This window comes from Trichosurus vulpecula, chromosome 4 (genome assembly GCF_011100635.1).
Source record: "Trichosurus vulpecula isolate mTriVul1 chromosome 4, mTriVul1.pri, whole genome shotgun sequence".
Taxonomy (NCBI): Eukaryota; Metazoa; Chordata; class Mammalia; order Diprotodontia; family Phalangeridae; genus Trichosurus; species Trichosurus vulpecula.
In genome coordinates this window covers 228,329,109-228,356,640 of record NC_050576.1, presented here as the reverse complement: position 1 = coordinate 228,356,640, position 27,532 = coordinate 228,329,109, and the positions used below count along the sequence as shown (strand labels likewise).

Genomic DNA, 27,532 nt, shown 5'->3' with positions numbered 1-27,532 from the left:
AGACCATCTCTCTCTTTCTCTCTCCCTTCCTCCCTCTGTCTGTCTCCCTCTCTTTCTCTGTCTTCACCCTCTTCTCTCTCTGTCCTCCTGTCTCTTTCCACCTCTCTTTTTTCCTTCCTCCCTCCCTCCCTCCCTCTCTCTCTTTGTCTCTGTCTTTCTTTCTATGTCTCTATCTCTGTCTCTCTTTCGTCCCTTCTCCCCCCACCCACTCCCTTCCTCTCTTTGGTTTTCTTCCTCCTCCATTTTCTTTCTAATTTGGCATTCAAAAGAAGTTTACAGCTAACGCGTCAGGTCTCCTGGGATTCTTTTTTTTGGGGGATGAGAGCCTCCTACTATAAAGAAAGTGTTCAATTTGGAGACTGTAATTGTTATTTATGATGCAGAAAAAGGGGAGGTGGGCTCTTTCACAAACACCTGCCGCGTGTGCCTGAACCTCTTCCTGCTTCTCTACATCCAGCTCCCATAACAATCTGTCAAAGGAAAAAAAATATCTCCTTTACGCTTGGCCAGCTGTGGTTATGTAAGTGAGAGGAGTGAGCTTGGAGGCTTAGCACAGGCTCAGGCCAATACCCAGCAGGCCTGGCTTGCTAGAGGTGAGTGTGTCTGCGCAGGCCAGCACAGGAGCGATCTGACATTGCTTTCAGTATAAACAGTTTCTGGAAGGGAGGAACGGCCTGTTGTGAAAGCCATACAGTCCCAGAAGGAGGCGCCCACTCCATCAGCTGGTGTCCTTCTGGCAGCATTGACAGAAGTTTGGTCAACTTGGTGGGAGCCAGAGTCTGAATCCTTCTGGCTGGTTTCATTGTTCCAAACCTGGAAAATGGAAGAGGGGCAGTTTAGGGGTTAAAATTCAAGCTGGATTGTGTTATCCTCAACAGAGCTGAGGGCCAAAATAAATATTGTACGGTGTCAGCTATAATTAGAGTATAATGGACTTGAGCTGGAATGTAGTGATATAATAATAATGTTAATTGTTATAAGAATAAATCTAGCATTTATATAGTGCTGCGAGCCTTACAGAGTGCTCTACGTCTGCTATCTCATTTGATTTGAGATGATCACGACATCCCCGTGACTCAGGTGGTATTATTATCCACATTTTACAGGTGAGGAAACTGACATAGACAGAGGTTAAATGACTTGTCCACGGTTGCACAGCTAGGAAGTGTCTTAGACAGGATTTAAACTCAGGTCTTCCTGACTCCAAGTCCAGCACTGTAACCAATGTGCCACCTAGCTGTCTCAATCTAGTCCAGTTGTTTCATTTTACAGATAGGGGAACTGAGGCTCAGAGAAATGAAGAGATTCTCCTATTTTATACAGGTAACAAGTGGCAGAGCCCAGATTTGAGTCTGGGACCTCTGACTCCAACCCTGGCACTGTTTCCATTGTCCCACACTGCCGCCTGAAGTGATGGAAAAACGGTAAAGGGTTAATAGAATCACAGATGCAGAGGTGCTACAGAGACCATGGAGTTCCACCCCTTCCCTTGATGTAGGAGAAGTCTGAGACTGGAGAGGAAGTGACTTTCCCAAGTTCACATGGGTAATAAGTAGCATAGCCAGGATTCTATTCCAGATCTCTGATTCCACATCTAGTGTCCTTTCCAATGCTATCATGCTCTGGCCATCAACTTTTTCTGGACATCTGGTTTCAGGAAGCAGTAGATGGAAAAGATGGCATGATTCTGACCCTGCAGAGGCCGTGGAATTGTCCTCCCATCTATAAGGCAGAGTGATGCGCTCTTGTTCTAGGTGCCTAGGGCAGTGATGTTCAGAAAGGCCCAGTGCCTGGAGAGGCTGCACCCCACCCCCAGGGGGCCTGACCCTCACTCGTCTCTCCCTGCTAGGCTGACCACCAGCAGCAGCTATACTACAGGAGCTCTCCTCGAGGCCCCAAGGGGTCTCCATTGGCTTACAGAAAGACAGGGATCTGTAGCATCTGTACCCCCCAATCCGCTCCAATACAAACCAGCCAAACACAAGAAATGATGAGAAAAAATCTCAGCGCGCTTAATGAAGAAAGATAATGAGTTTGGTGTCTGGAAACTGTCCACTCTCATGAGCTTGAGTAATACAAGTGCTGAGTATATAAGATAGGGTGACAAGGTGCCTACTTCAAAGGAAAATTCAAGATTGTAGTGTAAAAGTGAGCGCACTTTGGATAAAAGCACTGTAGACATTTGAAGTATTAGAGTGAGAATAATATTAATAGGTTGAATTGATATAATGCATTGTATTTCCAAAGGGCTTTTTACCTTCCAATGCATTATCTTATTTGATCCTTAGGACAACTTGGTGAGATGAGGTATACAAGAATCATTTACACTCATTTTGCAGATGAAGGAACTTAGGGCGAAGAAGTTGTGATTTGTCCCAGGCGCCATAGCTAGTCAGTGGTGGAGATTCAAACTTAGGTCTGGTGACTTCCTCGACTGTGCTGCCTTGATTAAAATTCAGTCAGTCATTTATCAGTCGTATCTTGACTCTTTATGACCCCATTTGGGGTTTTCTTGGCAAAGATGCTGGACTGGTTTGCCGTTTCTTTCTCCAGCTCATTTTACAGATGAGGACACTGAGGCAAACAGGGTGGAGTGACTTGCCCAGGGTCACACAGCTAGTAAGTGTCTGAGGCCAGATTTGAGCTCAGGAAGATGAGTTTTCCTGACTGGAGGCTGGGCACTCTATCCACTGCAGTACCACCTAGCTGCTCTTTGATTGAAGCTAATTTACCTTATTGTTTTTATTAGTCCTTGGCCCTTATAAGAGAAATTGGAGCTGGATTTTAAAATGAGTCAAACAAGCGTGTGTGTGCTAGGTGGGGGAGAGGATCATCTTTATAGCCACACAGACATTTCTGAATTTCCTCAACGTTCATCTAGCTGTGGTTGACATAACAGTCAGTCAATCAACAAGTATTTATTAAAAGTCTATTAAAATATAGCAGTTATTGAGACAGAAATGAGACAGTCCCTGCCTCAAGGATCTAATAATAATAATAATGGTCATAATGATAGCTCATGCTTTATATGGCATTTTAAGGTTTGCAAATCACTTTTCTAATATCTCTTGTTAGACCAATCATCTAAAGGTTAAACTCCTAATTGAGTTTGTGGAATGGAAATTGCCTTCACTTCGAGAAAGAGGAATTTTAAAGGCAGACATTCAAATTATGCAGACTGGACCCTTTGGACATTTCACACCCACTTATGATGATTTTAATTGAATAACCTCCCACACAAACGAAAGTTCTCCTCATGATTTAGAAGAATCTTCTCAGGGTTTTCATGCAAACAGCATTCTTGGGCAGCAGAATGGCTCATGGTGAGCGATGAAGAGCTGAGGTGGTGGTCATTTGGAAGAGCAGCCTAATTTATTGTACATTTTCCAAGGGTGCCTGGGACCCATTTGCCCCTTGGAGTGGTCCACAGCCTTTCTGAGGGTCTTCTACATTTTATAGATCGGCACCTCCTCGTTCAGTTTGGAATAAATATGAAAAGAACCACCATCTTGAGCCCCTCAAATAAAGTGACCTTAGGCCCAGTCCCTAAAAGGCAGCAAATCCCCACCCAGAGGGCTTTGTCCCCCTTTTAAGCCCTTTATGTATGCAGTGTGGGATCACAAAGCTAGAAGGGGCCTGAGGCTCATCCGGTCCAGTCCCCTCATTTCATGGATGAAGAAGCCCAGGTTCAGAGTAGCGTGGTCAAGGTCATGGCGGTCAGTAAATAGAATAGGAGACTTCAAGTTTGACATCAATTTTAGGGATTCTCTTGCTTTATTATTATCATTTAAAAAAATTACAGACTTAATCAAGATCAACCAAGTCACTGGTTTTGCAGATGAGGAAACTGAAGTCCAAAGAGGTGTCAAGTGATTTACCTGAGGTCACACAAGTGGAAAGGTCAGAATTTGAACCCAGGTCCTCTGACTGTGCCCTTTCTACTACACTCTGAGAGTTGGGTCCTTAACAGAGCTCCATGAACTCATTTCCCCTTCCTCATCCTGCCTAGATACTTTTTTACATTTCTTTATTTTTCTGAGGGAACTGCTGAATGATGCATTTTCTACTCTTTTAAAATGATTTATTTGGGCCCCTTTACCAACTGTATTAATGAGCTGTTGTTTGCAGATATACATCACTCCTGAGATGTAGTTGTGGGAGTCCCAGAGACTTGAGGAGTAACTAAGTCAGCGCTCGGCTGTCTTTGGCAGCCACTCATGTATGAGTTATTCTGATCTGAGGGTGTAACTCTCATGAAAGACTCACTGTATTTCAGTGTCCATAAGAGCAGGGACAATGTTTTATTACATCCGTGTGTTCCCCCAGTGCCTTTCACATACAATATGCTCAACCAGCTTTTGGTGAATGAGTGAATGTGTTAGAAGGCTTTCTACAAGTCGAGCTACCTAATGCAAATGTTCTGTTCACTCTTGAATGCCTGTGTCTTGTCTGCTTCAGAAGGCTCACTGATCTATTCTGTAGCTTAACCAGACTCTCAGGTATTCCAATGATGCCTCCAAAAAAAAGATCACAGGAAGGATGGACTCTTAACAAGATAAACTCATTTAGTGGGAGCCACCAGTGTCAGGGGGACTTAAGAGAATGCATGGAAGTTTAATAAATTCCTGCTTAGCTACACTGAGCACTGGTAGGTATTTGTGAACAAAGTCCACCTCCTACTTTTCTGCATCATAAATTGGAAAGAAGTGTCATTTTTGGCCAACTAATTAGAACAGCCTGATAGAGACAGGGTGACATAGTGAAGAGAGGACTGGACTGAGAGCCATAAGTTCTGGATTCAAGTCCACCTCTGATACACACTGGCTCTGTGGCCCTGGGCAAGTCACCTAACCCCTGTCAATATTCTGGGCAAAGACTCTAAGTTGCAGAGAGGGTGTCGATTTGCATTGGTGGAGGGAAATCCCTTATCCAGGAGTTCCCAATGAAATAACAGGCCCAGTTCTTATCCCAATTGGAATTGTAGACTTTGGAGCTGGCATGAACCTTAGAGATCATTTGGTCCAACCCTCTTATTTTAAAGACAAGGAAAATGAGTCACAGAGAGGGGGGATGATTTGCCCACCAAGGTCAAACAGGAAGGGAGCAAGGGTCCAAACCCAGCGTGCCTGACTCCAAGTCCAAGACTCTTTCCCTGACAGCATCCTGCCTCTAATTAGGTCAGCTGGAATAATGTACTTTATACATAAAGAAAATGAAACCTCTCAAGGCCACTTGGCCCTTGCCTTTGGATTTCACTTTATTCCATTGGGAGAGTTCCTCTGCCAGACTTCTGTATTTTCCAGAGGGGGCCACCATCTTTTCTGTTACTTGGGGTTGGCAATGCTGAGCTTAACTTCATCTCCCTTCACCATCCATAGCCTCTCAGCCTGCTTAGCTCATTGCCTTAGTCTTCCTCCCACAGGGTACGCGGGCAGTCAAGGGTGTGTTGTGATATTATCTCAAAAATCACTAGCATGTGAGCTCTCTCTCACTGAGTATCCAGGAGCACCTAACCTAGTTTAGAAAAGTAAGAAAAACCTTTTTTTTTAAAAAAAAAAACAAACCCCACCATATACTAGCTTTCTTCTCTCTTCATCTCAAGCCTATGTCTTATAGCCTTAGAAAACCATTAATCCAACTAGCCACATAATTTATTAAATTAATGGATAGTACAGAAACATAAAGGGATTTTTTAACCGAGTATTGGCTGTGAGAAAAGGTCTAGCTAGAGTCACCTTTCCCCAACAACTGCAGACTTCTCTAAAACACTGGAACCACACAACTCAATCCTTTTAGGATGGTAGTTAAAGTCTCTCATGAATTCTTCTCAGAATGTCTTCTTTGCAAAATGAGAATTAAACTCATTTCTCTCAAAATGTCTAAAAACATGTAAAGAGAATCTTCAGACTCTCTCAAAGGTGACAGTTAACTCTCGAGGTGTCTCAGAGACTTTCTCCATGACAGTTAACTCTCCGTGTTTCCAAAGGAAAATTCCTTTAGTCTGCTCTCAGTTGTCTCACAGACTCCTGTTCACCCAAATTCTATTTCTTCTCCCTCAAAGTCGCCGTAATAGTAACCAAAGTCTCTATTAGGGGTTATCGAAGTTGGAGGTTATAAAGCTATATTATAATGTCTTTGAGGGAAAGAACGCCCTTTATTTATGCTCCTATCTCCCCTGGCTTCTGGTAAGGTACCTTTCAGGTATGGTGGATAAATACTGATTTATTGGCTGAATGGTTGATGAGGAACTGTTTGCTGAATAAAGCGTGAGCCAATAAGGATAAAGGACATATTTAACCTGCTTGAGAGAGCTACTTTTAAGGCCGTTAGCGCCACAACTCTGTGCAGTTGTATGTCCCTGCCGATGGGGAGCTCTTATCTGTTGGTGAAAATCTAGACTGTTTGAATCTCTAATTTGAAAAAAGAAAACCACTACCACCAGGTAGCTATCATTACGTATGCTTAGAAAAGACCAAAACTAGATTTTCATTTGGCATTTTATCATTCATAGTGTTTTGCTCTGTCAGTCTGGCTTTCTTTTTACTTAGTACGAATCAGTGGTGCCATTTTCTAGAAGAAAGCCCAGGCTGAGGAATCAGGAGATGGTGTTTAGCTCTGGATCTGGTGGTGCGGCCAATGGATCCTTCCTTTGGTGATGTGTTGCCTTGGGGAGGTCATAGGTTCTCTCTCCACATGATTATGATGAATGTAATTATCTTCTAGAACAGAGGTGCTTGGACAGAGACCTGTGACCTTGATCTTTAATATTTAGGTAACTATATTTCAATATAATTTGTTTGCTTTATAATCCTATGTGTTTCATCAAATGCATTTAAAATATGATTCTGAGGAGTCCGTTTGGCTTCACCAGATTGAATTCCGGCGGGGGGGGGGCATCCAGGACACATTAAAAAGGTGAAGAACTCTCCAGTTTAGATGACCTCAGTAGTTTCCCCTCTAGGTATTAAATATGGTAGGCAGCAAGGTACTATGGATGGAGTGCTAGACTTAGGATCACAATAACAGGATTCAATTCCCATCTCTTACTACCTGTGTGGCCTTGGACAAGTCACCTAACCTTTTCAGGCCTCAGTTTCTTCATCTGTAAAATCAGAGTGTTGATCTATATGTTCTCTGTGGCCCCTTCCAGCTTTGAATCTATAAACTGAGTCTGAGGATGACACTGAGCAGTATTCAGTTATTATTTTGTCATGATATTTTTTTCAATTAAATTTCAGGGTAAGAAGCTGCCCTACCATCTTGGGGAAGATGCAGAAGAAGGTGAAGTTTCTGATGAAGACAGTGCTGACGAAATTGAGGATGACTGCAAATTTAAGCTCCATTATGTAAGTTATGCACTTTGCTACTCTTGGTTGTCTTCAAGACCCCCTGACAGAAGGAGGGAAGAGGGGCCAGCTGCTCCTCTGATATTGGATGCCTGAAAAGGCAGCTGATGCAGAAGTCATGTTACTGAAGATGTCTCGATCACACAATTGGGGACCCTGGTGGACACCTGGTCTGACCTTCCTCTGTAGAACCAAATCCAATATCAAGTGATTGGAGCTTGAGTTGGCTCTCTTTTGGTCCTGGATTAAGTTCACGAGTTGCACGTTGATTCCATGCCCTCAACCTTTCCACCCTTCTACAGAGTAATCATGCATGAGTGCTTGCTTTTGTGATTGGCTGGAAGAGTTCTTCTCTCACTACTGGAGGTATTTTCCTCCTGAAATACCAGATCCTCTTGTAAGGAAATTGAAAGGCTGTGGATTAGACCAATCCATAGGATTCTGAGATTGATTTCTTACTTTAAGATAAGCAGTTCCTTAGCAGTTTGTTAACCAGATTGGGGGGGTGGGGGGGGGTGGGAAAGGTAGGTACCTTCTAACTCCTTATTTTCCAAGCTGATTTACAGTCAGGAAAATTCTGATAGGGGAAAATGTAGGGTTAAGTGAGCCAGTATTTCCCATTGGCTTTCTCCCTCTACAATCCACTTTGAGGGAAGTGTGTGATCATTTAGCCAAGACTAATATATGCTCCCCAGAGCCCCTAGGTTACCCAGTGGCTAGAGTACCAGGCCTGGAGTCAGGAAGACTATCTTCTGAATTCAAATCCAGCCTTGCTAGCTGTGTGACCCACGGCAAATCCCTTAACCCTGTTTGCCTCTGTTTTCTCATCTGTAAAACGAGCCAGAGAAGGAAATGGCAAACCATTCCAGTATCATTGCCAAGAAAACCCCAAATTGGGGTCATGAGGAGTTGGATATGATTGAAACAACTGAACAAAAACAACATACATATTCCCATCATCTTTAGAACCTTTTAAAATAATTTTCATTTCTATAGAAACCAGTCTTTTCCAGTCTTCTTTGGACCAGGAAGGGATACCATCTATGTTCCCCTGCTGACTGTAGAGAATTGGGGAGATATTGAATATTCCTAATCTCTACTGTGTTATTGAGTTTATATTACAACATCCCAGAAGGAGTATTTTCCAGTGCCTGTTGGTGCCAAAAGAATCAACATTATCTATAAAGGGGGTGTGAGGTAGAAAACTCGATATGGGCTATATCAAGGGTGGGGAACCTGCCACATGTGGCCTTGAGGCCACAGGTTCCCCACCCCTGGGCCATACTAAGTATAGGAGCCAATCTGTGTAACAAGTAACTTACTTTAGGTGATAGTGCTTAGAAGACTCAGGTGCCAGATGGAACCGTCATTGTCCTCCTAATCTCATCAATTGTCTATTATTTGATAGTCATAATATTATAGAAATTACATATTTAATTGATTTAAGTAAATGGAAATATATACGTGCTAATGTTTTATAATTTTCTCTGCTAGATGCATCTTAATTGAAAGCCTGACATGTATATAAAATGTAGGATTTGAACTCTAGACAGAATACAAGTTGTGACTGTTCAATAATTTTCAGTTGTGTCTGATTCTTTGCGACCCCATTTGGGGTTTTCTTGGCCAAGAAACTGAAGTGATTTGCCATTTCCTTCTCAAGCTCATTTTACAGATGAGGAAACTAAGGCAAACTGGGTGAGGTGACTTGCCCAGGGCCAGTTAGCTAGTAAGTGTCTGAGGCCAGATTTTTTTTTAATTTTTTATAACTTTCCCTTTTATCTGAGGCCAGATTTGAACTCAGGAAGAGAAGTCTTCCTGACTCCAGGAAACTCAGTGCTTTGTGCACTATGGCGCCACCTAGCTGCGGGAAAACCTAAATTCAAATCTACTTCGGACCTTTACTCACTATGTGATAACTTCTCAGTGTTTTAGATAATCCCCTAAGACTGATCTCCTAAGACTTTTAAGTTTCTATCCATTGGTAGTGGGAGTTCCCCAAACCCAGGGGCTTTCTTTCCCAAGAATCACTCATCCTCAGGCACTTTCCTTCCTACCTAAAACTTTTGTTAAGGGTTTTTGCTTTTACATCATATTCATGTCCAAATATATCCTCTCTTCCCAACAACCCAATGATCTGTCTCTCGTAACAGAGATTAAAAATGAGGGGAAAAAAGGCAATTCAGTAAAACCGACCAAGACATGTACAGAGTCTAAGAGTACATGCAATATTCCATGTTGGTAGCCCCACCCCTCACCCACCCCAGCAACTCTGTAATGAAGGGAGGGAGATGTATTTTTTCCCCTTATGGATGAGTGGCTCATTGTAACCTCCAAGAGCTCAGTTTTGCTTCTTCCTTAGGCCATATCTCATTACTTTCACTTAGTACTTACTTAGCTTTCTTAGATACAGTCATTTAAATAAATATAGAGGTTAGGTTTTTGTTTATGAATTAGAAACTTTCAGCTTCTGCTATGCTTTGTCCCTCTGGGCTTGGCCTTTTCAGTTCTTAGGTTTCTAGGCTGTTTCAACAAAGATGCCAAATAACTAATGTAAAATCTGAATACTAGGGTAAAATCTTAGCAGAGACTATAAAGGGCTTATTAAGAAAGATCTAGACACTCCTTCTGCACCCCCTGCAATGACTAAAATGACCCAGAGTGGTATGGGGAATGAAAGCCGGGTTTGGAGCCAAAAACCTGGGTTCAGATCCTGCTTCTTCCCCTTACTACTTGAGTAATCTTGGGGCAAGTTTCTTCACCTCTCTGGGCCTCAGTTTGCCTTTCCATATAAGCAGGGGGGTTGGACTGGATGACTTCTAACATCCCTATCAGCTCTAACTCTTATGAGCCTATTGAAGCAACTGGTGAGGAGAATAAATGGTAAAATCCCTCACGTAAGCTGTTCATAATAGAGGTAATTTATCCAACATCATACCTCCCCACTAAAAAATTTGTCTAAATATAAAGCTGGGGCAGCTAGGTGGCACAGTGAGTAGAGCTCTGGCCCTGGAGTCAGGAGGACCTGAATTCAAATTTGACCTTGGACACTTGACACATTTACTAGCTGTGTGACCTTGGGCAAGTCACTTAACCCCAATTGCCCTGCCTTCCCCCCTCCAAAACAAAAGTATAAAGCCAAGTTCTTTTGGTTTCTAGAACCCACTGGCTGTCAAAATGTTTCTTTTCGTTTTAGTAAATATTCTAGATTGGTAATCCTGTATTCCCAGTGAGAGCAAGCAATTGTTAACAGGGAAATAAATGTAATAAATGCCAAAAAATGAGCATATGCGTGGAATCCTCCATTAGGCTCACCCCCTGCCCCACCCAGTTTGCTGATAGGAATCTGGGTTCGGTGTTGTTTTGGGACGTTTCCCCAAATGATATAGCAATGATTTCAAAGCCTCTTCATTTCTAGTTTTTCCTTTTCATGTTGTATAAATGGCAAAGAAACTTCATTGTCAATTCAGACAGCAATGCCTTTGTTAGTCTTTGGAAGAGGAAATACATAAAGAAAAGATTCAAGTGGAGTGTTTGGTGTATGCATGGCTTTTAAAAAAAATTTAATATCCTTTTCAAACTGTTTCCCTGCCTTTGAGCTCTTCAGAGGGAAGGCAGCACCGTGTATAAATTCTAGGCATTATATTATAATCAGTCAGTTTACAGTGACACTTTAAGTGAAGCGGCTCAAATGCTTTGTAAGGCTTTGCTCGCATTCGAAGCCCCCTGAGACCCGGAGGGAAATCAAACCTAGTTCTCTGAATGCCAAACAGCATGGATTAGGGCACCAGAAGACCTGGATGGCTTTGAATCTTGGCTCGGCCATTGCTACCGGTGTGATTTTGGATACAGCTCATGTTTTCTATGGTCTCAGTTTCCTCATCTGTAAAAAATGAGGGGATTGGGCTAGCTAGAACCCAGAAATCCTTTCCAACTCTAAACCTACGAGCCCAGGGCCATGATAGCTTTACAATTCTGTTAAACAGAACGAGAAGAAGGATTCTGTATCACTTAATATAACTGGTCTCTTCCGTTAATGGAGGCTTTTAATCACAGCTTTCCAGGTTAATTAAGGATGGTTGTATTACTGGGGTCCTGCAACAAGTAATTATGTTTGTTTAGTGAATGCAGACCCCACCCCCACCCCCCATCACTTATCACAGATTGTGTGCCAGTACTAGCTGGAGCTTTTTGTTGACTGTCTTTCTCACTTACATCTGTTATTGATAATTAAAACAATACTTCAGAACAATAGCCTGCACGTCCCTAGTGCTTTAATAGTAAAACGCACTTTACATCCAGCAGCTCTGGCAGAATCTCTTGATTCCCCCCTCCCCCATGCATCTTCCTCACCTTCGTATCATTGGCATTTGTGTGCTGGGCCTTCCTGCCCTTGGGAAACTCTTCCCTTGAGGTCAGGGCCTGTGTCACAGGGATGGGGACTGGAAGACCATAGCTGAGCCCCATCATCTCAACTGCTTGCAGGTAGGGCCTGCCTCATATACTTCTTCTCTATCCCCTACAGGGGATGGGAGAGTTCTGGGCACAGAGGGTTTTTATGTAGTTGACAGAATTTTTTTCAGTTTTCATCTGGATGTTTGTCTTTTTGTAGCTTAGACCTAGAAACAATATCTGGCTCATAATGCATGAAGCACACGGTAGAGCTGGGGGTGTTCAGTGACCTGAGAACTTTTATACAAGTCACAGACCCAGGGGCAGCGTGGGTCATGCTGCAGGAGAACAGAATTGAACCAGAAAAGCAGACAAGGCATTTTATCCATTCCCTCTAATGTCAATGAGCCTTGCAGACTTTGATTTGCCCAATCAAATTCTAGTATTTCCACTTTACAGATTCTCCCAGTGGAGCTCCATTCCTTCCTTCCTTCCCTCCTTCCTTCCTCCCTCCCTCCCTCCTTCCTTCCTTCCTCCCTCCCTCCTTCTTTCCTTCTCTCCCTCCCTCCCTCCTTCCTTCCTTCCTTCTTTCCCTCTTCCTTCCTTCTTTCCTTCTCTCTTTCCCTCCCTCCTCCTTTCCTAAATCTGTGCTTCAGCTTATTCCCATAATGCTGCCTGTAATATCCCATTCCTTGCACTCAACTTAATCTTATCAAACATTGTCACATGCCAGTGTCACTATTAAGTTAGGATCTGCTTGGAAGATTATGGTAGTTTGGGACCATCTTCAGTGGAAAATCTTGGACTCAATGTGTCGATTTGTTTTGCTCAGTTGTACTTACAAGGAGGGGTTCTCTTGGGGTCAGGGAGTCATTCGGAAATGACAATGATATAAAAGCAGAGCATTAAGCAAATAGGTTTTTTTTAAAGTTTACAAACAGAAAATCTTCCACCATTGTCCACCTTTGCTTGCATCCCTTGGCTCCTGGTCCTTCTGCTCTTCATGCCCTATCAGACAGGAGCCCCAAGTTGCCCCTAGCATTTGCTCTCTCAGCCCCTATCCTTGAGCTGCTGAACCGGGTAAGAAAGCCTGCAGCCCCGCTATCTGGCGGGACAGGGTCCTCTCTCCTTCATAGCAAGCTTTATCCTTCCCTGATGGACGATCTCACTTCCTGCTGAAGCTTCATTTGAAAGCCTAAACAAGATGTCAGGTTGTCCAGCAGGGATGCTGAGGTTAGGTTTACTTCTTGGCAAAGGTGCTTTGAAACGCCTTCTCAGCAGACAGGCCCTGTTGAAGGTCATAGTTCAATGGCTGCTCAAGCACCCCTCACAGATTTGAGAGACCTCCCCTAGTCCTATTGCCCCCAGGAACAAAAGAGCAAGAAATAATATCGATGGATTTCAGCCATGGTCTGTGGAGCAGCCACGCAGCTGGTCGTCCATCAATCAGGCAAACAAAGGGCCGGCTAACTTTTCCTCTAGTTACAGTTTTGGATTCTAGCACAGAATAATAATAATCCATTGATAAAATTAAAGCAGACATTCATTATTTGATCATCCTCTGGTATGAATTTTCTTGTTTCACAAACCACATAAAATTAGAAGGTTCAGTGGACAGGGAATGTAATTTCTTCCACAAGCTCTAGGATTTGGAAAATGTGAAGTGAATAATTATGGTCCTTTGTGTTTTAAAAGAGTTAATTATTTAATAGAGTGTTCCTCCATGGCAGCTCTATCCACATTTTCATTCTCGTTTTGTAGCCAGTGAAAGGCACTGAGATTTGATGCCCATCATGGTTCCTCTCTCTCTCCCTTTTGTTGCATTATCTGGAGTCTTCCTGGGACAGTCCCATGATCAAGTACGTCAACTTGGGAACCAGAAATTCGATTCCTAGCTCCACTCCTGACTGTGAGGCAGTCATGTGACCTGGATCCTAGCTTCCATGTGTAGAAAAGGAAAAATATTGTTAACATGTACATCACATAGGCTGTGATAGGCATAATTAAATTATGGAAGCGCGACGAAGAGGAAAACCTGAGGTGGTGTGAGCTTTTTGGTGATGAATAAAAATTATTCACCATTCTGTGTCATAAAACAATCTATGCCTCCCTCCCTCCCTCTCTCCCTCTCTTCCTCTCTTCCTGCTTCCCTCTCTCCCTCCCTCCCTCCCTCCCTCCCCTCCACCCCAATCAGTTTCCAGGGCCCAGTGGTTTTTCCTTTGTAGACCTTTCCTTTTTCTCATGGCCATAACCTCATTTATAAACATTTATCAAACATTATTAACCACTCATTATGTGCACGTGACTGTTTCAGTGACGTGCCTAATGAAACTTGTGCCTGGACTTTGGAGAAGCTTCTTAACTGGTCCCCCCTGCCTTCAGTCTGTGCTGCACTCTCAGCTGATCAATCTTTCTAAAGTGCTGACTGTTGTTCAGTCTTTTCACTCACGTCTGACTCTTCATGGCCCCATTTGGGGTTTCTTGGAAAAGATGCTGGAAGGGTTCACCATTTCCTTCTCTAACTCATTTTACAAATGAGGAAACTGAGGCAAACAGGTTTAAATGACTTGCCCAGGGATACACAAGTATCTGAAGCCAGATTTGAACTCAGGAAGATGAATCTTCCTGACTTGAGGCATAGCCTCTATCCACTATACCACCTAACTGCCCCCCAAAACACCCCCAAGTACTGTCTACTCTGTTTATAATGCCATCTGCACAGATGCTTTTAAGAGAGGCTCCTAAGTTGCCTATTAAGAATATGATCAGGCTCCTAGACTAACATTCAAGGCACGCCATAGCCTTGGCCCAAACAACCTTCCCTCCACCACGTCTGCATTAGCCTTTTTAACACTTCTTTGTATTTTCCCACCTCCATGTCTTTGTTCATTCTGTGCCTCCTATCTGGAATGCCTTTCTCACAGTCCTGACTGGTCTCTGCCTACCGAATCCTGCTTATCCTTCAAGGCCAATTTCGGATGTCACTTTCTCCTTAAAATCCTCCTTGATCATCCCAGCAAAAAGTGTTCTCTCCAGTTTCTGAACTCCTAAAGTACTTGCTAGCCATACTGCTTGTAATGTAATTTCTGCTGCCTTGCAGCTTAGGTGTTTATGCCTGTGGGTCCTCATTCTCTATCCTGGATTGGAAGGTCCCAGAGGGCAGGGCCCAAGTCTGATACAACTTTATTGCCCCTCCCAATGTTTTATGCTCAATAGATATTCAGTAAAGATTTTTTAAATAGATGAAATAGGAGATATTTTCATTTCAAAACAAGATTTGTTCTTTAGCTCCTATGAGGTAAACTGTTTTGTTGTCTTCAAAATAGATTTTATCTTTTCTCTTCCTATTGTTTAGACTTTCCCTTGGAACCCTTCTCCTTTCCTCTGCTAAGGAGCTAAAAGAAAAAGAGGAAAAAGTCAACAAAATGTCCAAAAACTTTGAGAAAGCTCTGACATTCTCTGCAGTGATTCCCGCAGTGAACTCCCCCCTCTGCCGAGCAGTGGAAGGAAGCATTTTCTCATATCTGTGGCCAAGCTTGGAATTTTGTGGCATTAGCTTTTAATTTTTGGAGTTTGTTATTCTTTCTGTTCACGTGGTCATAATCGTTGTGTCTGGTGTTTTCTTGGCACTGCTTACTTCACTCCGTATCACTGTGTGTATTTATTTCCTTGTTGCTCCACATTCATGATGTTTGTCATTTCTTATAGGATCATGATCCTTTATTACCTTCATGTACCATAGTGTATTTAGCCCTCACCTACTCAAGGGGCTAGGCAGCTAGGTGGCGCCATAGTGCATAGAGAGCCCAGCCTGCAGCAAAAAGAGTCATCTTTGTGAGTTCAAATCTGGTCTCAGACACTTACTAGCTGTGTGACCCTGGGCAAGTTGCTTAACTCTGCCTCAGTTTTCTCATCTGCAAAGTGAGCTGGAGAAGAAAATAGCAAGCAAAATCCAGTATCTTTGGTAGGAAAACCCTAAATGGGGTCACAAAGAGTCAGACGCAACTGAAAAATTACTTAATAACAACTGAAGGGGCATCTACTTTCTTTCCAGGTCTTTGCTACCCCAAAAAACAAACAAACAAACAAAAAACACCCTAAAAACAAACTGTTGCTATGAACGTTTTACTATCTAAGGAGTCTTTCTTTTTGTCAGTAACTTCTTGGAGTTTATACCTCTCAGGAGAATCTTTGTGAGGAAAGGGTGTGGACATTTGAGTCATTTGTTTGCATGATTCCAAATTGCTTTCTAGAGTAAAGTGTTTTGTTGTAAAGGAATTTTTCTATTCAATTCAACAAATATCAGTGTCAGGTGTGAAATTTAACAAAATATAAACTGAGGCAATTCTCTAAGCAAAATAACAGTATATTAATAGGGTGCTGAACCCATTAATAAAGGATGAGTTAATAGCATTGCCTCTGGCCAAAGACCCAGAATTGAAGATGCAACTCATTTTTCTACTCATAGAACAAAAAACAGAAAAACATTCATATAAATGGCCGGCATCTTGGGGGAGGGCATGGATCATGATTGGTTGCAATAAAGAAAGTGGGCATGACATACACATGGGATAAAAACCCACTTCTTTCTATCTCTAAGGAATGCTTTGTGCATTTATGAGTCCCAGCTGCATCCTGAGGTCACTGATAGGGACCCAGGGATGTAAACTCACTTGCACCTGGGGGACTAAAGAAGACCACCTTTTATAATTGCTAAAGGTGGGACAAGATCATTTAGCCCAGCTTCCGAAGGATAACACACAAAACTTGCAGGAAATGCTGTGATAATGTTTTATGAGAGTATTGAGAATAGAGTTTTTCTTTAAATGACATTGATTGTGGGAAAGCTTATGCCTTTGGTATCCACCTTCCAAGAGAGGGAGTCTGAATCTTTGAGCTCATGAGGTTCTTAACTCAGAGATGCAGAAGATGCTTAGGTTTGTTACATAGAATGCCGAATATGGTTACAGAATAAAATCATTTACAGAGTAAAATCAATGCACGAGCAATGTCTGATTTTGAAATCAAATACCTACATTGTACAACACATTCTTTATAGCTTCTTTGTACTTTCCCTCCTCCATGGCTTTGCTAATGCTGTGCATTCCATCTGGAATACCATTCTCCCAGTCCTTACCTATCTTTACCTACAGAAATTCAACTAATCCTTCAAAGCCAGACATGCTTGAGTAGAAATTCCTCTTGAGTATACATTGGACTTCATCAATGGTTTGCAAAGTATAGACTGGGGATCCCTGGGAGTCCCTGACACCTTTCAGAGGGTCTATGAGATCAAAACTATTTTCATAATTATACTAAAATGTTTTAATTTCTAATATGGCAAATAGAAATAAATATAACCCAAATAAGCAAAGCTCGTTAGGGGAGGGTCCTCAATCATTTTTGAGTGTAAAGGGTTCCCGAGACCAAACAGTATGACTACCACTAGCCTAGAATGATCACTGAGGTCCTTCCCTAAATAATCTTACTGAGATCCCTTCCAACTCTACAATGCGGGCATTTTCGGCTTCCATCCTCAGTCCCCTGGTGTCTTCTTTCTTGCCTGCTGTAGTCACACTGTATCTGGAACAGAGCAGGACCTCCAGCTCAGAAGAACATGCTCAGCCTCCCCCACACCCGAACCCCCCTTGCCAATTCTGTACCTCCCCACTCTCAAAGGAGAGTATGCTTTCAAAATAAAGTAACCAATCCTTCTGCTAAGCTTTGCAAATCATTCTAGGCAGATGTCTTGCCTATCGGAACTTTAGGGGCTTTCTCTGTCCCCAGGTCTTAGTTACTAGCTTTTCTCCAAAGCATTAAAATGCAAACTTGAAGCTGAATAATGAGGCTAATAGAGCATAGCTTTGTGAGAGGTATTTGACACTGAGAAGCTGCTGCTGGCTTCCAGCATTGGCCAGGAAGTCACTCATTCTATTGATCTTCCCTGATTCTTTTCAGAATAATGGGACAACTGATCATCAAGTGGAATCTTTCATAAGGAAAAAACTGGAATCGCTATTAAAAGAATCTCAAATCCGGGACAAAGAAGACCCTGACAGTTTCACTGTGCGAGCTCTGTTGAAGGCTACGCATGAAGGCTTAAATGTGCATCTGAAGCAGGTATGGGAAATTCCTTCTGGGATCTGTCCCTTGTCAATAGCTGGGCAAGTAAACCTGCCAATAAAAAGGAACCCCTATTTTTTTAAATGTGCGTGGTTGAATGTGAGATGAATCTCCCTTTTCTGTTGTTGAATCTGAGCCTGTTTCAAAACACTTAAGGATCCTTTCCTCAAATTGAAAAACAGGTTTTTGGGAAAAGTCCTAAGTGTTGCTTTTTAACCCAAACTACAGTACTAAGACTGCTGACTTTGGAGTCATGAGACTGCATTTGAATTCTGTCTCTGACATGTTAATTACCTGTGTGATTTTTGGCAAATTGCTTAGCCTCTCTGGCCTCAGTTTCCTCATTTGTAAAATAGGGGTGGGGGTCGGACTGCATAGCCTCTGAGATCCCTTCCAGCTTGAATTCTCTGCTCCTGCAATCCGGATATGGGAGAAGCAGGGCTTTAATATATCACTGGAGCTCCTGGGAAATATACAGTAACCTGGGTTGGCTAGTTGGCCCTGGGGATGATCCAGGCAGAGCTCTGTGTTTGACTCATTTCTTGATTCTAGCTCTGTCCTTAGTGACATCATCTCACCGGGAGGGGACAAGAAAGCCAGGGACCACTTGCGTTGCCACAGCAAAAGCTTAACATCCTTTTCCTTGGCAGGGAGGCTGAGGAGGGTCACTGTCATTAGTGAATTCAGCTGAATTCAACAAACATTTAAAAAGTGCCTACTATGTGCTGGGCTGGGGATGCCAAGGAGTGGGGGGGGGGGAAGCCAGAACTAGTCTCTGCTATCAAGGAATTTACATTCTATAGGGTAGGGGATATAGTACATACATGGATAAGTTAATACAGAGTAATTTCAGAACACTATGTCAACTGGAGGGATCATGAGAAGGCTTTATATAAAAGGTGACATCTGAGCTGGGCTTTAAAGGAGGCCAGGGACTATGGGAGGGGGAAGAGCTTTTCAGACAAGGGGACTCAGCTATCCAAAGGCACAGGTGGCCAGCTTCTTTGCAATGGAGAGTGCGTAAGCTGGAAGGGTGGGGGCCTAAGTCTCCATTCTTCTTAGAGTCAGTGGGATACTTCGAATGGAATGGGAGACAAATGTCTTGCATCTTCTTGGCCTCTCAGTCACACAAAAGTCCAGACAGGTCGCAGATGCTGAGCTAGGTTAGCATATGACCCCCCTTCCCCAAGCATATTAAGCCTTTACATGTCTCTGGCTTGCATCCCTGGGAAGGGATTTGCATTGGCTAGTCCAGAGCCTTCATGTAACATTCTGCGGGTGTGTCATGGTGGGGGTGGGTTCTGGAACTGAACCTTCTGGGGAAAGGGCAGTCTAGAGGTCCTCCAGGCTGGGACAATGGTGAAATTTATCCTTATCTATTTCTGCAAATTGCTTCCCTTTCCTCATTCTAATGCCAGCCCTGGCCTGGGTCCTTCACCCTTATAGGATCATTCCCCTAGCCTGTAGCCTAGGACCAAGAGGAGATTGAAATGATGTGACCTGAAGAAGACCCCTGAAACAAAAGGTGTGCCTGAAGGGTGCCTGAAGGGTGGATGGAGAAGCTGCCAGAGCTTTGGCATACCATTTGTTCTCCTGGTTTCTTCAAGCAGAAAGAGGGTGCCTGTGTTTCTGAGGTGGGGGGGGAAGCTGGGTTATGTCAGAGATGGTCAAAATGACCCTAAAGTATACCCCCTTAAAGTACAGCTGAACCGATGTGGTAGTGGTGGTGAAGTGACTTGCCTGAAGTCACCCAGATAATAGGCATCAGAGGCAGTATTTGAACCCAGGCCCTGGCATTCCGAAGTTCTTTCCATTGTACCACACAATTTACGAAAAGAAAGAAAAAAAGAAAAATAAATTTACTAACCTTGAGAACTGTTCATATGCAGAACAGGCTTTCTGCAGAAAGTATGAAGCCAGTACCCTTCTCTTCTCCTCTCCCCCACTCTTCCCTCCCTGGAGACCTTCCAACCAAGGCTGGATGACCTGGCCACTTGTTGGGGATGGTGTAGAGGGAATCCCCAGAGAGGTATGGGTTGAACTGGGTGCTCTTCCAATCTGAGATTTGGTGACCATGTTGTTTTCTGTGGGTTGGGCTAGTCAGGAAGGGCTTCATGAAGGAAGTAAGACTCAAGGTGGTGGGGGGGTCAGGCTTTAGGTCCCTTAAAGGGAAGGAGGAGAACCTTCCCATTGGGAGAACAGCACGAACAAAGACATAAAGGTAAGGATCATACCGCCTGTTCTGGAAGATAACAAGAGATGGGCTTGGCTGGTCTAGTGGGTTCATTAAGGAGAATGACAGTGGAAGTGCAAGCCATCAGGGCTGCTTGGGCTGTGCTGTAGAGGGCCTTGAATGCTAGGCCAAGGAACCTGGACCTTAGTGACTGGCCAACGAGGAGCCTTTGAAGGCTTTTCATCATGGATGTAACATGTACAAAGACGTGTTTGAGGATGACTCATATGGTTATAATATGTAGAAAAAGACTGAAGGCACAGCGGCTCTTGTAATGGTCCAGTTCTGACATGATGAGGCCCCAGCCTAGGGCAGGAATGGAAAGTGAGGAGGGTTGTAAAAGACGTTATGTAGCAAGAATTCAGAGGATTTGGCAACAGAATTTCCTGGGGGATGTTCTCAAAAGCTCAATGAGATAAAATTCCTCTGTTTGCTTGTAAAGGGGAGCTGAAAACATGTTCACGGTGTCTTTTTTATTTACTCAGAATCCAGATGTGAAAGAAAGTGGAAGGAAATCTCACGGACGGTCCCTAATGAGTAATTTTGGAAAACACAAGGTATGAGAAAAGAGTTGTTGATGTGTATATTGACAGTTTTAACTGTAATTAAATTAACTGTAATTAAATCAAAGGGTCACTTCAAAATCCTGTCTATGACCCTATAGTCAGTGTGGCCTAGTGGACAGGATGCTGGCCTAGGAGACAGAAGAGCTGGAGTCTTCCTACTCTGTGTGATTAATAGAAGTTATCTCACTGCTCTGGTCCTTGCTTTCATAAAAACAGCAACAACAGCCAGCACTATCCACACATATGTATCTATGTATGTATGTGTGTGTATATGCATGTATATATATATATATATATATATATATATATATATATATATAGCAATAATGTCTAACTATATAATTAAATATAGCACTTTAAGGCTTGCAAAGTATTTTCCAAATATTTCATTTTATCCCCACAACCTTGGAAGGTGGGTGCTGCTCTTATCCTCATTATACACGTGAGAAGTTACACAGACAGAGGTTAAAGTGATTGCCCACAGTCACACAGCTAGTAGGCATCTGAGGCCATATTTGAACTCGGGTCTTTCTGCCTCTAGGTCCAGTACTCTCTCTATCCACTGAGCCACCCAGTGACCACTTCTGTCATGGGAGGGAGTTGGATCATTATACGATCCAAGGTCTCTACCAGGTCTGATTTCTAGATCTAATGCTAACTACTGGGGCAGGGATGGGGAGGAAGTAGGGAGGCAGGCTTATTATGTCCAATTTTAAACAAGCAATGACAACAAAAAGTGCTGCATCCAGATGTTTCTTTGCTCCTTGGTGTCTGAAAGGTCAGTAGAACACTCTAGATTGTGTTACTAAAAATATATGTTGACTTTCATAGACTAAAGTGTGTGTGTGTGTGTGTGTGTGCGTGTGCGCGTGCGCACACAGGAGCTCTCACATTTTCTACCAAGTGTAAAAGACTTGTTGTAGGAACTCCATGACAAGATCTGTGATTGCTTTTGAAGGATCACTTCTGGGAGGGTTGTTGACCAGGCTGGCCGTAGGGGTGTGGTCTTTGGCCGTAGCTGCTCTGAGTCACAGAGGGACTGTCATCTGTGTCAGTGGGGGGACCCTCCCATGGATGCCATTCCAGATCCTTGAGGCATTGATGAATCAGGTCATAGGTTTGGAGCCGGAGGGGATTTTAAAGGCCATCCAGTCCAGCCCTTTTACTGATAATGAAACTGAGGCCTGGAGGGGTTAAGTCACTTGTCCAAGGTCATGGGCATTAAACGGCAGAGTTGAGGCCTAAATGTAAGAAGCTTGACTCCTCGTTGAACACTTTTATGGAGCCTGATTCAGTGATCACAGTTATCCCAGGCCCATGAGCCATCTGGTTCAGTGAGATTGTACATAAAAATAAAAATACTGGGATTGCTATAGCCACACTACCTCCTCCATTAGTCACTCAGTCCACCATTATTAAAGGTCTACTATGTGTTAGGGGCTGGGGATAGACAAAAGTGAAAATAGCCCCTGCCCTGGAATTCTAACAAAGGAGATAATGTGTCCACAAATAAGCATGTACAGAGCAGATCTATTGGCCTTGATTTCATTGCTAAAGGGAACCTTCCCAGTACAGAAACATCCTTCACTGATGGAGATTAGGTTATCTCCTTAGTCTGCTAGAGCACTGAGAAGATGAGTAACCTGTCCAGGGTCATAGCCAGGATGTGTCTCCCAGGTCATCTCTCTATCCACCACACTGCCTCTCAGTGTACAAAAGAAATACAAGTAGGAGGTGGTGCCTGAGCTGAGTTCTTGAAATATATATGAAGTTCTAAGTAATGTTGGTGAGCATTTCAATTTCAGAATTGTCAGTCACCTTTTATGGAACCTTTTCTGCCTGTTAATCCCAGCCCCTTGAGCTCCTGGGACAAGTAAGACTTTATGCAAACATCGAGAGTGATGCATGATATCAGGCTCTTGCTCATGGCCACCAGGAGGGAAGGGAAGAAGATATTGTGCTTGAAAGGTCACTCAGACACTGTCTATGTTACTAGAATTACATATTGCTGTCCGTAGACCAAATTGTGCTGAAATTCTTGCCAGCTCTTTTGTAGAGTGTAACTCTCTAGGGAGTGTGGAGGACATGGTGTTATCCCAGAGTCCTCACTGAGGAAGCCGAGGTCCAGAGAGTTAGCCTTGACTCTGAATTTTCATCCTGAGCATGTGGGGACCCAATGAATGCTATTTGATGATGGTGGAGAGTTAGGAGGTGCATGGATTGAAATCTGCATTTGTAGCTAGAAGACCTGAGTTACAAGTCTGGCTTCTACCTCTTATAACCATGTGACTCTGGGACACTTAACCTCTCAGGGCTCAGTTTCCTCATCTGCAAAATGAGGTGGTTCGATGAAACAACCTCTCATGTCCCTTTGAGCTCTAAATATGTGATTTTTTTTCTGGTTCCAGAAATAAGGCCTTGAGTAGAACTCCATAAAAACAAAAACAAAATCATAAAAAATTCTTGTACCCCACCCACCCCAAACTCAACTGTGCCTCTGGGTAGCTCTTGGCTGAAGACATGAAGAAATCAAAGTCACACTACAAAGTAAAGACACATCCATGTTTAGCACTGAGCCCAGTTAAGGCCGCCCTACTAGGACCAAATTACAAGGACTCGTGGAGGCAATAATTGATTATACAGGGACCCAGAGGCAGACCTTGTATAACCATACGAGTTAGCCTAATTTTCACTCATTTCTCACCTTCCATTCTTGCTTATTCAATTAGCAATTAATTGGTGACATTTTAGAAATGTAACTCTTTTTTAAAAAATCATAATTATATCACAAGTCTTCTCAGGGAAGCCCAGTCCCCTTATAAGTGAACTGCTAAATTGTCTACATCCTCTTAATTCACTTCAGAAGATGAATGGGTGACCTTTGCAGAACCCCCTTCACCTGCTTCAGCCTCGGGGTTTCTGTAAGCCCTGCTCACTTTACATGAAGCAATATTGAGGCTGGACACCACCTCCCCCAAGGGGGATAGCCCATGGAAATGATGGACAAAGAAGGCCTTCCCTGAATCATCATCACCTCGAATTAGTTGCTTCACAGACACTGGAGAATTCTTAGTTAAATTGCTATAACCCGCCACCCTAATTAAAAGGCGGTGCTTAAAAACAGGTGTTTTTGGATAGCTTTGATGAACATAAAACTAGAATTGTTCCTTTTTTGAGGCATATGAATAAATGAGGGCTTCGAGGAGAAGGAATTCTGGATGAATAATAGTATTTCTGTCCCAAGAACTACTACCCACGTGCTGAAATATTTTTCCTTAAATTAGGTGCTCAGTATCAGGGCCACAGAACTCAATTAAATAGCCATGGCAGAAAAATGGAGTAGCTAATTCATGACAACACACAAAGGGATTAGGAAGCGTTGCTGCTCTCCTGTGAGGGGATCATTCATTTCTTTGTTTATCCCAAGACCAGTGATGCCCAGTGTGGAGTTGTTGTTACTGTTCGGTCTTATCTGACTGTCTCTGATCCCATTTAGGGTTTTCTTGGCAAAGGTCCTGGAGTAGTTTCCCGTTTCCTTCTCCAGCTCATTTTATAGTTGAGGAAACTGAGGCAAACAGGGTTAAGTGACTTGCCTAGGGTCACACAGCTGATAAATGTCCGAGGCTGAATTTGGACTTAGGTCTTCCTAACGCCAGGGCCAGTGGTCTGTCTACTGTGCCACCTAGCTGCCCCTACTGTGTAGGAGCCTTTGCCAAGTATTATTTCTAGTAGCTATCCTCATGTATATGAGGGCCTTCATTTTTCTGGCTCCTGCTGCCTCTGGAGCTCTTCTTTCCTTCTTGCTTTGGCTGAGTAAGGGTCTAGCCTCCTCTACCCCACCCCTACCCCCAACATCTGCTTTTCTTCAATTTTCACATCAAGGGCTCATAGATTTAGAACTAGAAGGAAGCTTAAAGTCATATGCTTCAGTGCTCTTATTTTATAGATGAAGAAGCTAAGGCCAGAGAGGGAGGAAGGGAATAAGCATTTATTAAGCGCCCACTGTGTGCTAGGCACCATGCTAAGCATTTTACAAAAATTATCTCATTTGATTCTCGTAATGATCTTGGGAGGTAGGTGCTGTTTATTATTTCTTTTCTTAAAGCTGAGGAAATAGGCTGAGACAGTGTAAATGACTTGTGTCACTCCCACAGTCAGATAGGAAGTGTCTGGGGCAAGATTTGAACTCTGGTCTTCCTAACTCTATTGTGCCACCTGCCTGTCTTAGTACACATGCACTAAAGAATAAAGCCAAGTTTCAAATCTAGCTCCTCCAAGTCCAAACCCAGCATTTTTCCTCTGGGAACTTCTTGGGGAAGATCAGTCAGTCAATCACTGAACTAATAAGCATTTATTAAGCGCCCACTGTGTGCTAGGCACTGGAGATACAAACTCAAAGAGTTTACATTTCCAAATCCCAGATAGAGCCAGGTGCAAGGTGCAGTTCCTCATACCGAGTTACCCTCAGCTGCAGGGTTGTATCAGAAGATAGTGTGTTGATACTGGAGCCCCCCAGTGCACAACCTCCAGGTGTGTTCTAGGGACCAGAAAGAAGAAAAATAATTCAGAAAGGCAAATAGTATTCAATTCAGTCCAGCCAATATATAACTCTTGCTATGTGTCAGGCAGAGTGGTAGGGGCTGGCGATCACAAAGAAGAATAAAGGGAAGTCCTTCCTGTCCTCAGGCTAAGTCTCCTTCTGTCCCCACATTTCTCATTTCACTTTTTAATCTCCCTTCGTTCCATGTCTGTTATAGAGATGCATGGTGGGATGGGCTTATTGACAAGTCTTCTGTGATTTCTCCAACAGAAAACGACAAAGACAAGGTCCAAATCTAATAGTACCGATGACGATGAGGAAGGACAGCATAATTCTTCTGGAAAGGAAGGTGGCCAGCTGTGCAGGTCAGGGCACTGACTAAGTTCATGCAATTACCTAGCATCTCTGTGGTCTCCTATTTAGTATCATTGTTAGATTGTAATGTCCTAGAGAGTCAAATCAATACATTGTTGTTGGTTACCCAAAGTGTATGAAGTGACTCTATTGGATGTAGAGAATCATGCCATTTTCCCTTCCCTCAAGGACTTTGCAATCTAGTCAAAGTATCAAGGCATAAATGTATGGGATTTTAAGTGACAATATAATGATTCATTGCCAAATGAGTAATGTAGTGCTGGGAGTTAATGGGAGGCAGGAAGTGTTCAAGGCTGGAGCAGTGCGTGAAGGCTTCATGGAGGTGGGAGTCTTGAACAGTGCCTTGAAAGATGGCTTGGATTTGGAAATGTGATAAAGGGAGAGGAAGTTAATCCAGTTGGACCAGAGATTCTTAACCCAGGTTTGTGGATAAATGTCAAGGGTTCTGTAAATTTGTTTTCATACCTATATTTGATAATTCATTAGTTTCCTTTATAATCATATATACTTTATTTTACTCATTTAAACACATTATTCTGAAAAGGGGTTCATGGGCTTCACCTGATTACCAGAAAGGTCCATGATACACAAAAAGGTTAAGAGTCCCTGAATAAGATGAAGCAAAGATTAGCAAAGTCATGGAGGTGAGTGGATGAGCCTGCTGGAGAAGAGGATTTGTGCTAGGGGAACAGCAAAAGAGATGCTATCTACACATGGCTGCTTCATAGCTCGTGATGATGAATTAGTCAACAAGCCTTTAGTAAGCACCTACTCTGTGCTGGACACGGTGCTCTGTGCTGTTACAAAGACAAAGAATGAAGCAATCTCTACTCTCAAGGAAGGATGATGTGTGATCGACTTCTGTTCATTTAGGAGCATCTCAAAGAATGCCTGGACTAGTAATAACTATTATAGGTTAAGAGTGCATTGGAGAGGTGAGACATGGGGTCTTTGCCTTTAGGGACTAGAAAAATACAGAATACAGTTACTATAAACTTAATAAAGAAATAAAGCAACCTGTTGGGACATAAATATCTTTGGAGGTAGGATTGGGAAGTAACAAATTATGAAACATTCCATTGGGAGAGGGACAGTAAGAATTTTCAAAGAAAAATTCTTTGTATGTAGCAACTTGTAAGCAATGTACATTGTTTGTGTTCTTTACAGGCTCGGCCGCAGAAGGAAGACCATGAAGCTGTGCCGGGATCTCTCGGATTTAGTTATCTACACCAATTCTGTGGCAGCCCAAGACATAGTGGATGATGGTAAGACTAGGCAAAGGCTTGCGTTTTTCTGATATTACTAAGGCTGTTCAATCAATCAATCAATAAACATTTATTTAGTGCTTACTGTGTACCAGGCATTGTGCTGTACACTGGAGATAAATACAAAGACGAAATCATCCTTACTCTCAAAGAGCTTATATTTTAACAGGGAGATGACCCTCACACCATGTTAGGGATTTCTGTACCATTGATACTAAAATACTCCCCTGAATTCCTATTCTAATGCCTCACCAGTTGCCCTAGGTTCCTGAAGGCTCTACCAGCTGGACACCATCTCTGAAAGGTTTAACTAAGTTGGAATGGCTTTGAACATGAGCCCACTGAAGGACCACTCATGTGTTGTCTGAGTACCAGCCTAGCTCCTTTCAGAGAGCCTATCGCCAAGTCGTGATGGGCAGAAGGTGAAGAGTATTTTTGTCTACAGAAACCCTTAAAGATCTTTGAATTGAATTGAGTTACAGAAGGTTTACCATCTTTGTCGATGGCAGGAATATTCCCCACACTTAAAATTAACTGATCTTTAAAATATTGACTGACCTTGAAATGGATTAACCTTGGTATTTGGGGTCTTTTTCAAACAAAGTCATTTCACAAGTCAGATTGCCCCATGTTTTATAGGGCCTGTGTTAGCTCCAACAAGGAAAGTAGATCGACTCTTAGGCAGTGCTCAG

General features: G+C 43.0%; 1 protein-coding gene across 3 annotated transcripts in view; it reads left to right on the top strand.

The window, feature by feature from the left end:
• PLCH1 (phospholipase C eta 1) overlaps positions 1-27,532 on the top strand; it is a 205,731-nt gene that overhangs the window by 161,429 nt on the left and 16,770 nt on the right. For all 3 annotated transcript variants that reach the window (XM_036755457.1, XM_036755456.1, XM_036755455.1), the window contains exons 10-14: positions 7,239-7,346; positions 17,697-17,858; positions 20,580-20,651; positions 25,471-25,565; positions 26,743-26,840. In XM_036755457.1, the coding sequence (XP_036611352.1) occupies positions 7,239-7,346; positions 17,697-17,858; positions 20,580-20,651; positions 25,471-25,565; positions 26,743-26,840 (535 nt within the window). The remainder of the gene's footprint in view (positions 1-7,238; positions 7,347-17,696; positions 17,859-20,579; positions 20,652-25,470; positions 25,566-26,742; positions 26,841-27,532) is intronic.